This window comes from Tursiops truncatus, chromosome 1 (assembly GCF_011762595.2).
Source record: "Tursiops truncatus isolate mTurTru1 chromosome 1, mTurTru1.mat.Y, whole genome shotgun sequence".
Lineage (NCBI taxonomy): Eukaryota > Metazoa > Chordata > Mammalia > Artiodactyla > Delphinidae > Tursiops > Tursiops truncatus.
The window spans coordinates 95,068,562-95,086,592 of record NC_047034.1 but is presented as its reverse complement, the minus strand read 5'-3'; the positions used below and the strand labels follow the sequence as shown (position 1 = coordinate 95,086,592).

Genomic DNA, 18,031 nt, shown 5'->3' with positions numbered 1-18,031 from the left:
ATAATTACCTCCTTCTCCTGGGATATGAATACCTTGGGTGGTACAAGAATTATACTTCCATAGAGATTTCATAAATACAAAAGACAGAAAATAGAAAGGTACTTCCTGTTTTTCACATTAGTAGTAAGTCATTTCATATCCAGATTAGGGAACAGAACCAAGATGGGGAAACAGTACTTTGTGGCTGCTTAGAGAAATCCCATATAAAACTGAGAGAAAGCTAAATTTAAAATAATAATAATATATGTAAATGTGGATATGATCTTGGGGGCTTATATGTATGGAGACTGTCAATTCTCATAGTAAATTCCCTCTCAAATACCTTCACCCATTTTAAATATGAGAACAATAATACTGCACTTCTTTATCAGTGTGGGTATCAGAGGGAAAGGGTCACCCTAGTCTACCTTTACCCAGTCTGGATAACAGATTTACATAATAAAGACAAAGATCTTTTAAAATATTTATGCCTTATACCCTGAGAAAACCATAATTCAAAAAGAGTCATGTGCCACAATGTTCATTGCAGCACTACTTACAATAGCCAGGACATGGAAGCAACCTAAGTGTCCATCGACAGACAAATGGATAAAGAAGATGTGGCACATTTATAAAATGAAATATTACTTAGCCATAAAGAAAATGAAATGGAGTTATTTGTAGTGAGGTGGATGGACCTAGAGTCTGTCATACAGAGTGAAGAAAGTCAGAAAGAGAAAAACAAATACCGTACGCTAACACATATATATGGAATCTAAAAAAAAAAAATGGTTCTGATGAACCTAGGGGCAGGACAGGAATAAAGACAAAGACACAGACACAGAGAATGGACTTGAGGACACGGAGAGGGGGAAGGGTAAGCTGGGACGGAGTGAAAGTAGCATTGACATATATACACTGCCAAATGTAAACTAGAAAGCTAGTGGGAAGCAGCTGCATAGTACAGAGAGATCAGCTCGGTGCTCTGTGACCACCTAGAGGGGTGGGAGGGAGACGCAAGAGGGAGGGGATATGGGGATATACATATGCATATAGCTGATTCACTTTGTTATACAGTAGAAACTAACACAACACTGTAAAGCAATTATACTCCAATGAAGATGTTTAAAAACAAGTACACTTAAAAAGCAAAAAACTCTAAACAATAGATTATTAGAAGATAATTTAGAGCAAAATATGATGGAAAGGGGCTAACTAACCTTCTTCACCAGAAATAAAATTAAAACCAATATGAAAAAATATATATAGTCCCTTATATATAGTCCATTAGCTTAAGATTTACACATTTTTGTCTATCACAAAATTTATTCCTCTCTTTTTTTCCTTTCTCATGGCAATCATTCTTAAATGATTAAAAGATAGCATGTCTAGAGGAAAGAATATTGGACTGAGAATCACTCATGAATCTGAGAGTCAAGAATTCAATTTATTCCAACACAGAAATGTTGGGAAAAAATTTTAAGTGTAAAAAAGACTTGAATTGGCAAGGTTTTTTTAAAGTATGCCTTTTATTAGAAGACAAAACAGACAGCAAAGTTCTTTGCCAATTTAGATGTAGTCATAACTAAGAGGAAGTAATGAATACTGAAAGGTGAATCATTTATACTTCTTCTCTGGTTCTTCAGAACCAAAGGCAGTATTTCTGGGATGCCTGGCCAGGATTAGTCAATTAAAGTGAGCTACTCTTCACAGGTAATACAGAAAATACAGGTCCCTCTAAAGCCACAGACACAGCATTGGGTACCAAGGCTAATGTAGCTTCTTGCTGTAAACAGCTACTTTTTTTTTTAATGGATGAATTAAATAGCATTTTATTGACCCTCAGAACAAAAGAAAAGAAGAAGTGTTTTTTGAGATTTCCTATATATACAACTAGCAATTGAATTCAGAGTCTAGGTGATCCATTGGCTGTGAGTTGTCTCTTTGTGCCTAATAATCAGCAGCTCTTATTCTGTGTGGTATCACACCTTTAATTTGGGACATCTAATTAGTGTGTAGAAAATTAAAAACTGCCTTTATCAGAATAATCATGCCAGTACTTCATAACTGATAGTAGCTTTTATCCATGGGCTTCACTAAAGCATAGAAGTATTAATTAAATTTTATGGGATTATATTTCCTTTAAAATACCTGTGTAGAAAGGATCAAGCTATCTTTATATTTCCCAAGAGATTAGAAATACATAAATGATTCCCAAAAAATCTTTACTATTTTTTCTTTTATTTGATTTTGAGAATATTTGAGAGACTCTTGACTACTTTTCTAATGGACTCTCCATATATATGATCAAAATATTTAAGATTTCATTAAAATAAAATGCCTGTTTCATATTCCCAGAGAGGAAACCAACTAATACAGGCCAATAGTTCTCAGTTCATACTGTCCCTTACTTTGTAAACAGCTATTTTAAATTATGCATTCCAGGAAGATATACTGGGAAATACCTATTTCATAGATTCTAAGATGCAAATTTTTTCCTGTTATAATACATCTGAAATAGGAATGTGTCTTAACAATCAATAAAGTCTTAAAACTACTGTTGGCCACAGGCAGTCACAATTGTCATGGATTATATATGTGTGAACATCAGAACACAGATATCAAACTTGTAAAATGAATGTCAGCAGCCTGGAAGAAAATATTAAACACAGTTATGGAGTGCTCCTTTAACTCCTCAGGACCAAGATTTCTGGGTTAAAAACAACTAACTTTACATATCAATAATTGCAAAGCTGGCTTAAAAGCCTAATATCACTGGTTTTTAGCTCTTTCATGGATTATTTTAAGAAATGCTGCATCACCGTGCTCTTAATAGCACAGAAAACAATACTGGGTGGAAAAACATGGGTCTCAGCAATGCAGAGTAAGTCATTTGGAATAATTTTAAAAGGTTTTAGGAATACTTAACCAATTTAATTTGGTTATATTCCCTTTTTTGTATATTACAATTTGGATATAAAATTAAAATCTTTCTCTAGCTAAATTTCAATGATCTATTCCAGTGAGGGGAAAAGAAGTCTAAGCTATGGGAAAATTATTATAAAAAAATCTAGTATTAAAAAACTTAATACATAGTCTTATATAAAATAATAATGTCTTATAATTCATGAAATACAATAAAATCTATGGAAATTTGTAGAAAACTAAAACATTTTTGCTAAATACCATAAAAAAAAACCCGTTCTTTTGTAGTATTACCTGTAAACCGCAGCAGCCTACAGCATTCATTATGGAAGCATTGTGAATAACTCGGTAAGGGATTCCCAGTTTTGTTGCTCTCAGAATAAGATCACTATGTGTTGTAGCTCTGTAGTGAGAAAAGATCAGGTTGGATTAAACTAACCACAGCTGACTTTTTAAGACAGTAAAGCCACAGCATTTCATGAGCTCAAGTCAATCAAAGGGTCAAGGACACTGCTTTCCCTCAAATATTTCGAGGCACCTGCATAACACTTTCATCTGGGTTTCTGGGCAAGAAAAGTGTAAGTTTACACAGGCCCTGTACAATGTTGAACTGCACCTTTAACACTCTTAAAGCAGCCTTGGCAGCTACAGAAAAAAGGGAACTTTTAACTTGCTCTTTTCCTCCTGTTAACATCTGCAAAAGACATCTGTGGAATATTACTCAGCAACTGAACTCCTGAGTAGCAATTCTCAAATGTTTTGGTCTTAGGGTCCCTTTAAACTCTTAAAATTTCTGCTACAGAGTTCCAACTTATGGCACTAGACTTCCTCCTTGATTTCTGCTCTATTTTGAAGGCTTTGTTTCTGTATAAGGCACAATTTACAGAACAGTTTCACAGCCTGTAGATCAGAGTTCTGACTGATATATTCCTAGTTGGATTTTATCTGTCTAGCAGTCATTTTATTTATAACTGTTTTCAGCCTGGTTGTTACTGTGCATAATTAGTATGTGTAAGGGTGTGCCTATTCTGCCTGCTGCCTTCCTTTTTTTGAGATAGATCTAACGATTATAATTAGATAGATTGGGGTAAGAGAGAATACATATAAATATGAATATGGATACTGTGAAACTTAACCCCATATCAATTTAGAACTGCATTATTAAAGGCATTTTTCCCCCTTGATGAAAACTCCAGGCACTACTGGGGAAAGCAACATTAGCATGTTTGAGAAACTACATACAAACAAGCAGAACCTGTCAACTGGTCAATGCATACCAAGTAGGAAGATCAAGGGCTTTCACCCCACGAGGCAGTCAGAAACAGATTAAAGAATGCCCACCAGGGAAGTTTGTTTTAAATCACACACATAAAATACAAACTACTATAAAAATAATCCTTAATTTGATTTAAAGTAAGCTTTTAAAAAATAATATAAATGCCAGTTATAAGTTTTTAATATCACTTTCAACAGAATTTCACTATTTAACACTAAGCTAAGGGAAAACTGAATCAGTTACTTGGTGAGTTATTTAAATAGATGAGCAGAAAGAAAAAACTGGTTTAAAATTATTCTCTTTTTATCACAAGTTCATTTAAAACGACCGGATGTGGTTGGTGTACTATGAAGATTTAATGACCTGGCAAAGTGATCTGATTTTGTGAAACTGATATAAATGTGATTAAATTAGCCTTTCAGATTTCTGCTATGAAAAACTGTGATAAAATTGGTATTTTATCATCACAATTACCTAGATTATATTGCTTCATTAAAAAAAAAGAACTGTATGAACCATGGACTTAACACCCTTATACTGGGCATTCCTCCAGGTCCGTGGCTCATGAAAATGTTTCACTGTAGTGACTGGGAAAGTGTGTGCGTGCGTGTGCACACGTGTGCACTGCCGTGTGTAAAGACAAATTTATTACTATTTCTGGGCATGTGGCTCTATCTAAAATCATATATACTTATATACACACACATATAGTTCTAGATAGAGCCATATGTCCAGAAATAGTAAATGTTTCTTAATAATATACTTGGAATTGCTCTGAAGGCAATTTCAAAAGAGGAGATTCAAGATGTTGTGATTGGGCTTTCCTGGTGGTGCAGTGGTTGAGAATCTGCCTGCTAATGCAGGGGACACGGGTTCAAGCCCTGGTCTGGGAGGATCCCAGAACTGCTGAGCCCGTGCATCTGAAGCCTGTGCTCCGCAACAAGAGAGGCCGTGATAGTGAGAGGCCCACGCACCGCGATGAAGAGTGGCCCCCGCTTGCCACAGCTGGGGAAAGCCCTCACACAGAGGCGAAGACCCAACACAGCCAAAAATAAATAAATAAACAAATGTGGGGTTTAAAGAAAATAGAATATTATTTAAAAAAAAAAGAATGTTGTGATCAATGGAATCAATAAAATGAAATTCATAAAGGTGACAATTTGTATGTATAAGGCTTAGTATGTCCGTTTTAAATTTTATTTTATAATAACATTAATTTGCAGAATGGAAGAAATTAAATGATCCACGTTAAGGCACATAGGAGACAGGTGAATAAAGGTATATTTGTGTGTGTGTATGTGTGTGCATGTACCATGAACATATTACAGAGCATATTAAAATAGCGAATGGAATAAAAACAGAACCATCTTTAGAAAGAACTTGTTTTTTGTTTTTTAATTTATTTATTTTTGGCTGTGTTAGGTCTTCGTTGTTGCATGGGCTTTCTCTAGTTGCAGTGAGTCAGGGCTACTCTTTGCTGCAGTGCATGGGCTCTCATTGCGGTGGCTTGTTGCGGAGCACGGGCTCTAGGCACATGGGTTTCAGTAGTTGCAGCATGCAGGCTCAACAGTTGTGGTGCATGGGCTTAGTTGCTCCGCAGCATGTCGGATCTTCCCGGACCAGGGATCGAACCCGTGATCCCTGCATTGGCAGGCAGATTCTTAACCACTGTGCTACCAGTGAAGTCCAGAAGGAATCTGTTTAATGATGACCCTGTTCAACTGCTCTTTATGGGGACAGAAAGCTTAAGACTGTCATCTCTCACATGACTGAGTCAGATCTACTGATGCAGAACATTTTTAGAGTCATTTACATTATTTATGTGATTAACTTCCACATTCCTTTTAATAACCTAAATTAAAAGGGCAAAGATGAGAACTACACCAACGGACTTAACTTACTTTCAATTACCTTCTCCATGAATTTAAGATTGCTGGAGATAAACAGTGCTGATGGATGCACAATAATGTGAATGTTCTTAATGCCACTGAACTGTACACTAAAAAATGGTTAAAATAATAAATTTTTAAATATTTTAAAAATATTAGAAAATTTTTAAAAATTAGAAAAAAGAATTTAAGATTGAGTAAACAGTTTTCCCTTCTTTTTGAAATTTTTATTCAAATAAGTAGAAAGGGGCCTAAAATTAAACAAAGTACAATTTTTTGGTCATATATATATATATGGAAGAATTTCAGTGCCTTGTTGCATTCTGTATTCCCTTCCTGGTTTATCCACTTAATTAATTCAAATTCTAATTCTTCAAGGCCCAATTAAAATTTACACCTTCCTTACCACCCTGTCTCCAGCTACTATATCCCAACAGTAATCCAGTGGATAAATGAAAAATAACTACAGTTACAGTAAATATTATACAAATCCAAATACAAGGTTATATATGATTAGTCACTGACATAGGGAAAATTAACTGGCTAGAAGTTTAAAAAAAAAAAAAAGCACTTACTCCTGAATAAAATAAGGGAGGATTCATGGAAGAGGTGGCATCTAAGCTGGGTCTTAAAGAATCTATTTCACTAAATAAAAACTAGGAAGAACAGTCTGTTTAAGGAAAAAGCACGAGCAAAGACATGGAGAGCGAATACTGTAAAACATTTACAAAATGGCAAAGTTATACAATTTGGCTCTACCATAGTCAAAAAGAAGAGGAGCCAAAGGAAGAAGTAGATAAACTGTTAAAAGATTCAAGGCCACGAAGGATTCTGAGTAGCGTCACAGCACTTTCTCTGGGCCTCGGTTTTTTCACTTACATTGAAGTTTCCCTTCCATCCCTCCTTCCTTCCACCCCAACCACCCCCCATCTTACCCCACAATCTTACCCCACAATCTTCAACTATTAAACCAGACCTTGCTCAAGCACCAACTCCTCCATAAAATAAAGCCTTTAAGTTTACACACACTTTTCTATCCTCATCTTCTACTTAACCTTTCAGCAGTACATCAAAGCTGACCACTCTTCCTTTTCTAAAACATTCTCTTTTCTTGGCTTCTGTGACAGCACACTCTATCGGTTTTCCTCCTCCTCTGCTCTTGAGAGACCATGAAATGCCAGTTTCCTAGGGATTGATCATCCTAGGTCTTCTGTTCTTGCTCTTGTTCCTTCCTAATGTGATTCCATCCACTACTCAGGTTTTAAATACCATCTAGATACTGATGACTTCAAAAGTCATATAACTAGGATAAATCCTCCCTTGAGCTCCAGTAGCAGATATCAAACTGTCTATATGACATCCAAAATTTAAAACATTTCCAGAACCAATTCTTGTTTCTCCCAGCCCTTTTTCCTGCTGTTTTTCATCATTTCAAAAAATGGCATCATCAACTACTCAGTTACTAAAGCCAGAATCCTTGAAGACTTACTTCTTTCCTTTTCCTCATCTATTATATACATCCGAGCATTTTTCCTTCTAATTTTTTCCCAGTTTGTCTTTTTCTCTCTTCTACCAGAGCCACCCTTGCCTCCCTAAAACCCATTCACCCAAGCATTCAGAGTGATCTTTTAAGAATGTCAATGAGATTGTGATTATTTGCTGCTTATAATCCTCTAAAAGTTTACCACTGTACTTCAAACAAAATCCCTACTCCCTCCAAAGCCTTACATGTCTGGATCCCACCTATCTATTTAACTCCTTCTCAGGTCCCTTTTTCCTTCACTCACTGAGCTCCAACCACTCTGGCCTTTCAGTTACTTGAATACATTCTTGCTGTTCCCTCTGCTTAGAATGTTCTTCCCTTCTGCTTTTCCTTTTACTTTTTAGACACCTGCTTGAATATCACCTCCACATGAAGGATTTTCCATATGACCTTGCATAAATAAGTCTGTTCCTGTTAGTCTCTATTTTTTTTCCTTTACAGATTTATTGATTTTTTTAATTTATTATTTTTTTCTTCAACTAATGTCAGTCTCCTTTACTAAACTGTAAACCCCATGAGTTATCATCTAATATATATCCAGCACATAGGAATGCCTGTCATGAGATAGGTGCTCAAAAGATATTTGCTGAATGGATGTCAGTCCAAATACACCTGGTCCTCCTTTGTCATGACCTCAGGCAAAATATTAACAATTCTTTCAATTAATATTTAATTGATGTCTACTATAAGCCCAGTATTGTGAAGGAAGCTAGGGAGATAAAAATGTGAAGGGCAGCCTACAAATCTAAAGAGTAAATATACAAATAAAAAAATACTTTGTGAGGTAATATATGAAAACTAACATCAGCAGTTAGGAAGAGATATAACTTCTGGTTGGGTTAATTAGGAACTATATCACAGAGAATGTGATGTTTGAGTTGGGCTTTGAAAAATGAGTAGGTTTCTGACAGTCAGAAACAGGGCAAAGGGCGTTACAGATGAGGAAAACAGTTTGAACAAATGCATGATGGTGAGAAAGCATGACGATCAGGGAAGGGCAAACTGGTTGGCATGAGTGTGGGTTTCAGTACAAGACTGGCAGGACACCAGTAGAAGAGCAGGCTAGACAGTATTTTTCATGTCTGGCCAATGATGGAGCTAATAATAGTCTAATTTTGAGCCCAGGTGAGATTTTAAAATTGTGGATCTACAAACATGAATTTGATCACAGCATAGGTAATGAGTTAAGAATCTACACCTGGACCAGGTAAATGGTTACTATATTAAATTAGTATAATGAGAGCTTGGATTAGGTAGAATAGTGGCTGCCACAGAGGAAAGGAATGAAAGGATATGAAAAACATGGTAAAACAAAAGTCAACAGCAGTGCTTCTCAAACTGTGTGAAAGGCCAATATTTTTTAAGTTCTAAATTGTCATGGAACATTAGTTTTGTAAAATGCAAAAAAAAATAACTATTAGAATAATAAAATAATACAAAATACAAGCTCCAAATTTTTATTATTAGTTTCAGCAGAGATAAAATTATTTTGTAAAATTGCTATAAAAGTTTCTAAATGCCTACTTTCAATTTCTGTAGTTATCTCATCATGGACTGGTAAGTTTGTGGGCTGGCAATAGCCTGCAAATCTCACTTCAAGTAGCATGGGTTTACTGGACTTCATCAGTGACCGGATACCATTTGCAACTAAGTATCATAATGATACATAATCTCTGGCACCTCATATTGATATAAATTACTTTCTTTTTGACAGACACATGCACATGTAACTAACAAGCACAAAACAATTACATGCACATGTAATTGTTTTGAAAAATATCCTTGGTGGTGGGTTCACAGTGATTTAATTGTCCTTATGTTCCTTAAACCTGTGACATAAATCCTGGGTCACCAGCTGGAGAAAAAGAACTGTTCTGTGTGGCTTGACATTAGAGATTGATGATGCTTGACTAGACAAGTATAAGCCCATCTTTTTAGTAATGGGGAAGAACAGAGCTCCCAGTGGATATAAGAAATTGAAATCTGAGGCTTGATAAACGATAAATTCAAGGCAAGTAAAGTGACAACAGTATTGCTAAATAGTAGATGATTAAAAAAGAAAAAAAAAGCCGAGGACAAAGCAAGCAGAAGATACTTGCACTTACCTGCAAAATAAATGGCAGGTACAACTCTTGATAATGTAATATACTTATTTAATAATGATATACTAGTTTAGGTTATTTGAAGGCCCTAAGTGACTTTCTAAAAAAATAGCTGAAGCAACGATATAAACTTTAGAGTTGACACTTGATAATCAATGTAAGCGATACATGATGACATCCTTCCCCAATAAATTTTCTTCATTAATCTCAAAGACAATGAAAGTTTAAACTACAAAATTTTAGACAGAGCCTAGGTAAACAGTCCCCTATCAGGACCTGGAAGATAAAGTTTTAAATGTAATAAAAGAATTCTTAATGATTAAAAAAGTAAATAAATTAAAACTCAAAATATCTCCTTTGACTTACCCAAATGGATCACCAACTACAAGGAATGCGACATCACTGATATCAGCATCCTTTAAAATATTATTTGCTTCCTGTTCCACTTCTTCTCTATCAGCGAGAATCAATTTTCTTCCATAAAACTCTTCCTATAGATTTAAGTCCAATATAAAAATGAGACACAGGTGACCATTTCAACACACACACACACACACACACACACACCCCTCTCTCACACACACAAAACAGTCTTTGTCTGGGGCCTGTGCAAATCTTGGCAACCATCCAAACAGATCATTGACTACAACTCTTCAATGAGATAGGCCTCTGTATCATGTTGCAATTAAACTCTGTCTTTGGGGCTATCTTAATATCCCAAGAGGAGGTAGACCTCCTAACACCTCAGGCTCTTTGCATTTCAAATTAACCTCTAAATTTGGGTCTAATAGACCAGGCCAAACATTGTAGGATGAATAGCGAACATGTATGCATGAGCCTGACTTCAGAAACACAGTACTGCAGAATAAATATATTAAACAATAATTATACACATACATGGTAGCTGGGTTTGATTAAATTTTCCTTGGGAAATCTATGAGACCTTGACTAAAAAAGAAGATAATTTCAATGAGAAACAGTAGAAAATTAAGATTTAGTTGTTTACAGAACCAGCAAACATTCCTGCATAATTGCAGGAAAGACTAATTTAAAACTGTATTTCCTAGTTCCTGCTAAAAAAGGCAGAGCTGCAGGAGCAAGAAAAGAATTCTAAATATATAAGAATTCTCCATACAAACTGCTTTGTGAACGAATCCGCAGAAGTTCAACTCTAAAGCACAAACCCAGGAGGGTGACCTTAACTGGAATGGCAGCATGGAAGTAAGAGTGTGCTAGTTGTCATGGGGTAGTGGTTACAACCTATTATGCAAGATCATGAATCTTATAACAGATTTCCTGTGGCGTAATATATTGAATATAACTCAAATATAGTAAAAGTGGATGCACAGATAAATAATACTATTTCTTACATGCTGAGAAGTTTATTTTTGTCATAAGGATTATATCATATGTCAAAAGTTATAAGGATTGCTGTAATGGAAGAGTATCTGCTACTCAGTAATATTTGTCAAGCAAATGAGTAAATGAACAAATGATTAAGCATTTGAAGATAAAGGCTACAGTTTCAACTGTGATAATTACTTCCTAATACTTAACTAGAATCTGTTCCTCAAATGTGAAAAAAGATTATTTCCTTTTCTCTGAATATCTTCTTAGAGATAACGTTCCAGAAGTTCCCAATGACAATGATGTTTTCAGAGATGAAAATGTTTTATTTTCACTTGTACCACATATTTTTTCTTAATCCTTCATTTTTATACAACTTACTTTTATTTTGTAAGCCCAATAAACTTAACAGTTGTAGAGGGGGCTTCCCTGGTGGTGGTTAAGAATCCACCTGCCAATGCAGGGGACACGGGTTTGATCCCTGGTCAGGGAAGATCCCACATGCTGTGGAGCAACTAAGCCCATGCGCCACAACTACTGAGCCTGTGCTCTAGAGCCTGCAAGCCACAACTACTGAGTCCACGTGCCATAACTACTGAAGCCTGCGCGCCTAGAGACTGTGCTCTGCAACGAGAAGCCACCGCAATGAGAAGCCCGCACACTGCAACCAAGAGTAGCCCCTGCTCGCCGCAAGTAGAGAAAGCCCGTGTGCAGCAACAAAGACCCAATGCAGCCAAAAAACAAAACAAAACAAACAAAAAACAGCTGTGGAACATTTATATTCACATATGTAAGAGAACACACATATGATTATTGAAAACTGAAGGAAACAATGTTCTTTTCTGAACTTCTAACATTTCTTAAAAATCAAGGAGTCACATGTTACTAGGTTAATGCTGGCACTAATCCTATCCAATATTTTATAAATGACTTAACAACAGAAAACCCACTCTCTCCTCAAGACTTTTATCATGATCACTTCATATTTATCACTTACCCTAACCCAAGAAATATTTCATTATCTAATTGAAACAACAGATTATTTATTTTTTTTAAAACATCCTCCTTAAAGAGAAACACACATTAACACCTCAATATAATCAAAGGTTGATCCTCTTTAAAAAGAATGTTTAAAAAAAGGAAGAGATTGCTAAAGCAGAAATAGACTGGTACTACATTATTTTTATCTTAACCACTTATTTATGTATTCGTTCAACCACTCATTTGAAAAATATTTCTGTGTACGACCTCCATGCCGAGCTCTATGCATGATGTTGGGAAACAGTGTGAATGAGACACACATGACCTCTGCCCTATGGAGCATAATGTCTAGCGGGGAATTAACTACCACATTATATGTGCTATAGGAACATCAAAGCTAGTCAGGGTCAGGAAAGGAAAATTTAAAAAACAAGCAGCACCATTTAACAAATGATTTTAAATTTATACTATATATTATCCAATGATTGATTAGACAGTTTTCGTATCTCAGCCCTAATCTTCTCCACTCGTGAAAATGAAGGTAAAACTCAAAATTAGTTCTTAGTTTTCCATTGGTGGGTTTTGTATATAGGGAAGAAAGTAAAAACTAACAGCTAAAATTACTTTTGGGTATTTCTGGAAGGATACACAAGAAATTAGTAATGATTGCCTCCAGAAGGAAGAACTGGGATAGAAATCTTTTGATGTATATATACCTTTTAGTATCTTTGAGTTTCAAACTATTTAACATATTACTTAGTCAAAAAGTAGAAGAGTAAAGGCTCAAAGTAGCATATGGAAACAAATGCAAGAACAAAATCTTAAAAAGAAAACAAAAACACTAACATTTAAAGTAGGAATGGAAAAATAAGGAGCTTACAAAGGGGACCGAGAAAAATGAAAAAGCAGGAATAAAACCAATAGAGAGCCATGTCTTGAAAGTCGGTTTCAAGGAATAGTCAACTATGTCAAAAGAAGTAAAACAGACAAAAATTCAAAACTATCCTCTGGAGTTCTCAGGTACTAAATAATTGTTCAATAAACAGAGAAGTATTTCAGAGAAATGGAATTCAGCTTGTAGGAGTCTTGAGACATAAGGGGACATGGGGGGACAAGAGAAGTATACTGCTTTTTCAAAAAGCTTTGGAAAAAGGAGAGAGAAACAGAATAATAACTATGGGGAAAAGAGGTTTAAAAAAGGAGAGTTTTCGGAATGGACAATACACTTGATCCTTGAAGAATGCAGGGGTTAGGGGTGCCGACCCTTCACAAAGTCAAAAATCTGAGTATAACCTATAGTCAGCCCTCCATATCCGTGATTCCTCCATAACCGTGGATTCAACCAACCTCGAATCAAGTGGTACAGTAGTATTTACTATGGAAAAAAAAACCCAAATATAAGTGGATCTGTGCAGTTCAAACTCAAGTTGTTCAAGGGTCAACTGTATTTGACCCTTGAGAGGACAAAAGGATATTAATATAGATCGAACATAAAGAAGAAAGAATAATTGACAGGAGTAAGGTTCCAAAGGAACAGAGAGAAGAAGTTTGAAAGAAAACCCATCTAGATGGCATTAGACTTGAACAGGAAGAGAACCTCATCTTACAAGTCATTTTCTAAGACTGGAGGGAGGACAGATTCAGATTTAGGGTAAGGATAAATAGGAAGCTAATAAAGGTCATAGATGATGGCCTCATTTTTCTCAATGCAAAGTTCTTTACTGTTCTCTCCTATCCCTCCAATCTCAATCCACAGCAGTTAGATAGGAGGACAAGGAAACAGAGTTGGCTGGTATACCAAGGTGAAATATGTTAGGAAGAAAGGAGAAGGAACAATGATAAATATAATTAACACTGCTGTACTCTACGTATGAAAGTTGTTAAGAGAGTAAATCCGAAGAGTTCACATCACAAGGAAAACAATTCTTTTTCTTTTACTTTGTATCTATATGACATGATGAATGTTCACTAAAGTTATTGTAATCATTTCATGATGTGAGAAAGTCAAATCATTATGTCACTTATACACTTTAAACTTTTACAGTGCTGTATATCAATTATATCTCAATAAAACTGGAAGGAAAAAAAGAGGGAAAAGATACACCAGAGGAAAATGAAAGTTATTTTGGTGTTGCCCAAGAACAAGTTATAGCAAATATTTGTTTTTCTCCTCCCTGCTTTTGCTCACTATTATTTTTTCTTCAGCAAGGAATGTTCTTTCTCTTCCCCTTACCAAATCTTATCTATAGTAATAACTGTCTCTTGCTCTTCCCCTTATCAAATATCATCTATAATAACAATATCTGTAATAATACATTTACAATGGGCTTACTCTGTGGTCAGGCACTCTTCTAAGAACTTGTGCATATGAATTCGTTTAATCTTTACCACAATTTATGACATAGGCACTATTTTTATTCCTGTTTTACAGATAAGAAAAAGAGCAAAGAAAATTTAAATGACTGCCCAAGGACACAGAACATTAGTTGACTGCAGGACTTCACAGAACTGCAAATGGGGCATAGACAAGCAGAGATGAATGATCTCTGCTTTATGCAGGGTAGCTAGGGCCCCAAAGTTAGTCCTCGCAGGCCATGAGCAGCTTCCTCCATTTATCCTGAAGAACTATACAAATATTACCATTTTGTATTTGGACCATGATTTAAACAAAAGAAACAAAATAAAACAATTGAGATGTGTCGTTTGAAAACATAGCTCAAATTCCATCTGTTCCATAGTATTCCCTGACCAGCACAGCCTGAAGTGACCTTCTCTCTTACATGTACCTCAATTGTAATTAATACCTAGTAGCTATTTGAGATAGCTTCTACTACTTAATTGGTGAAAAAGTGTTGGCTTAAATAAAATAATCAAGTTCTTGTCAGCAATATAATTTTATAGTTTCTCTCTTCCACTACTGTCATGAATTGTTATTTACATCTTCCAGTATTGTTTAAGTTTTCCTGGGTAAACACAGATGAATCATGACCCACTTAAGAACAAAGATCATAGCTTATATCTCGTTGTATAACGTATATAGGTGCGTTATATCAAATCAGCACATAAGATAATAATTTAGCCACAGAAAGTGCCTAAAGAAATCCAAACTGTATATACCAAAACTAAAAGTCTTTCCTGGATTCAGTGTCTCTAGTTTAATTAACTTCTGAATAATAGGGAATATATAAACGATACTACTCATCTGGCAATTTGAAAATAATAGCTTTCAATGTAAGAACAGATAAATTCTAGATTTCTTTAGCAACATCCATGTGGCCCTTTTTAAAAAAAAATTATTTTGTGTAATTAGTGATAAAAGGAAGCATATATTCATTGCAGAAAACAGAATTTTCCCATCTTTTTTTCACTGTATAATAACTATCTACAGTTATTGAGACCAGATTGTACGATCACATCTTAACAACTTTTCAAGTAATTTGTTTAAAAAAGAAAGAAAAGGTAGAAATTAAAGGAAGAAAGCGGCTGAAGATAAAGTGGTTCTAAAATTTTACTGGGCAATATAAGGCATGATTGTATTTATTCATACCTTACTTTATTCCAGAAAGGATTCATTTAAGGTGGCTGATGTATGGAAAGTTGTTCAGGGAAGAACATGAATTGAGGACCCAGAGGGGCTCACGGAGAGCAGATCAGTAGAATTTTGTGACGGGTGGGATCCAGGATTGACCACTTTACTTGAATTCTAACTTCTCTGTAGGTGTTCTGTGACGTTATATTTTGTTAAGCTATTATCTATCCCTAAGAGTACAGAGACACAGTATGGTCAAAAGTGGTGGATCTCAACTGAGGACTGCTTTGGCCCATATTCTGGCTCTATCATTCACTATCTGTATGACCCTGGACAAGTTTCTCAGTGCCTCTAAAACTGCGAACAGTAATTAAAGAGTAATAATCCTGTTCTACATGTAAAGTGTTTAAAACAGTGCATAATAAGTGTTCTAAAAATATTAGCACTTTTTATTGTTGAGGAATAGAATTCTAGTACCTTAACAAAGTACATATAATTTACCTGTGAGGTTGAGCTCAGCCCCAGATCTTGACCCTGTACGTAGTAACTCTACAAATATGTTTTTTGAAAAAAAAAAATAATACCTAAAAAAAACATAGCAGCCAAAATTAACATTTAGCTAGCACTTAAATTTGCAAAGCACTTTCAAATACATCATCTTAATAAATGATATAATCTTAATAGCCTTCCAACTGATTATTATCTCCATTTGACAAATGAAGAAATTGAGGTTTAGAGACGTTTGGAAATGTATCTGTTAACAACTCATGTTTTCTGAACGCTTTTGTGCCAGACGCTATGCTAAAATCCTATAAGGTAGGCATTTCTGTCCTCTTTTTACAAAGTAAGAAACTACAGTTAAAGGGCTTGTCCAAGGTCACATGTTAACATGTGACAGAGCAAAGACATAAAACCACGTCCAATTCTATAAAACTACTGATTTGTCTATATTCTCTAAAAAGATTTTAAGTTCATTCTAATTGCCCTTTATCACTAATTACAGAGGAACATTTCTATCATCTTGAGCTTGGATATTCTGGCTCCATCTTAATAAACTGGAGCCAACAAATCAAAGCTGTTCATTAGACACAACTTTTATTTCAACACATGGCCAATCAAGTAGCAGCCCTTCTTTAAGATTTTAAAGAAACTCTGAGACCTTCAGAATTCTCTGGGCTGTGAATCTGAGAGGCCAGAAGACCTGAAATTCTCTAGGTCACCTTTTTCTCTGGAAGACTTGATAGACCAGACAATCCTAAAATGTTCTCCCTCCTCCTATAACATGTCCATCAATCTTATCATCTTAATTTACATTGTATTTGAAATTTGACAATGAACCTGAATTTGACCCGTCCTCCAAAATTTACTGAGCCCTTAACCAAAGCCAGGTAAATGTATGATATACTAGCAAATTCTACGGTTACTAAGTTCCAGGCTCACTCAACACATCCAAGTGTATAGGTATAAGCCTTACTGGGAGATGTCTATTCAAAGGTTAGATCTCTCTGGATATGATACAGACAGAAAGGCGATTACCATTCCCTATGGAAATACTTCAAAGGGGGGAGGTTTTCAGCTTGGTTCCTGAATACATTACCAACTCATTAAGGCTGTGTCAGAAAGGATTTCTTGTCTATCTCATGAAATACGGGATTCTGATAATTATCCCCAGGAGTGTAAAATAACTTTCCTATTTAATGGAGAAAGCTACACAATTAGGCTTGTAAAGTAAGAAAAAGCACCCTTTCATTTTCCAAGTCACTTGGTTAGTGTGTTATTTCCATTCTTGTACTCCTCAGATTCTTAATAATAAGCAGGGCATGTGTTTTAAAGGATTTGAACCAACAGACCTGAAAAATTCGGCTCAGCTTGGTGTAATAAAAATCAGCTGTTAAATATCGTTCTTCCCAGGAGGCTGGAAAGCCATAAGCACCTACCAGAACTTCCTTCCCTACAGTCAGGACTGAGGTATAGGCTTCCAGATACACTCGACTGCAGCGTCTTAGAACTTCCAGCCCCTTGACTGTGATGTCCTTGGCATCTCCCAGGCCCAAACCGATCATGTAAAGCATTTCAAAGTCCAGGGGGAGGGCGACTGCAGGACGAAATGAATAAGAAAATCAAGTGTCAGCTACATGGAGGATGCCTAAAATCTAGTGATGAACACTTAGACGAAAACCAAAATAGCACGAGGAGGGACGGCATGTCACAAGGAGGGAGGTTTAAGAACCTTACTTCAAGGCTTTTAAATAAGGACTGTACTGTTTATAAACAACCCTACCCACTTTCTCTCTTGTTACACAAACCTAGGATCAATTACCCTTTGAGAGAATCGTAGCTGGATCACCGTCCTCCCCAAACTCCTATCTGCCGCGGTTTCCCAGAAGAAGCTGCCCACCCGGAGGATTTGCGCGGAGCGAGGATCCACGCTGCAGCCTCACCTACGGTGCCGTAAAGCGC

The 18,031-nt window shown here is 35.8% G+C and overlaps 1 protein-coding gene across 3 annotated transcripts in view; it reads right to left on the bottom strand.

Moving 5' to 3' along the window:
• The window catches only part of DPH5 (diphthamide biosynthesis 5), a 51,436-nt gene that overhangs the window by 18,832 nt on the left and 14,573 nt on the right, over positions 1-18,031 (bottom strand). For 2 of the 3 annotated variants that reach the window (XM_073810260.1, XM_033862836.2), the window contains 3 exons: positions 17,509-17,666; positions 10,081-10,205; positions 3,199-3,307 (listed from right to left, as the gene is read on the bottom strand). In XM_073810260.1, the coding sequence (XP_073666361.1) occupies positions 3,199-3,307; positions 10,081-10,205; positions 17,509-17,666 (392 nt within the window). Of the gene's footprint in view, positions 1-3,198; positions 3,308-10,080; positions 10,206-17,508; positions 17,667-17,891; positions 18,029-18,031 lie in introns of those variants that run through there. The other variant, XM_019920048.3, reaches the window with a different exon arrangement.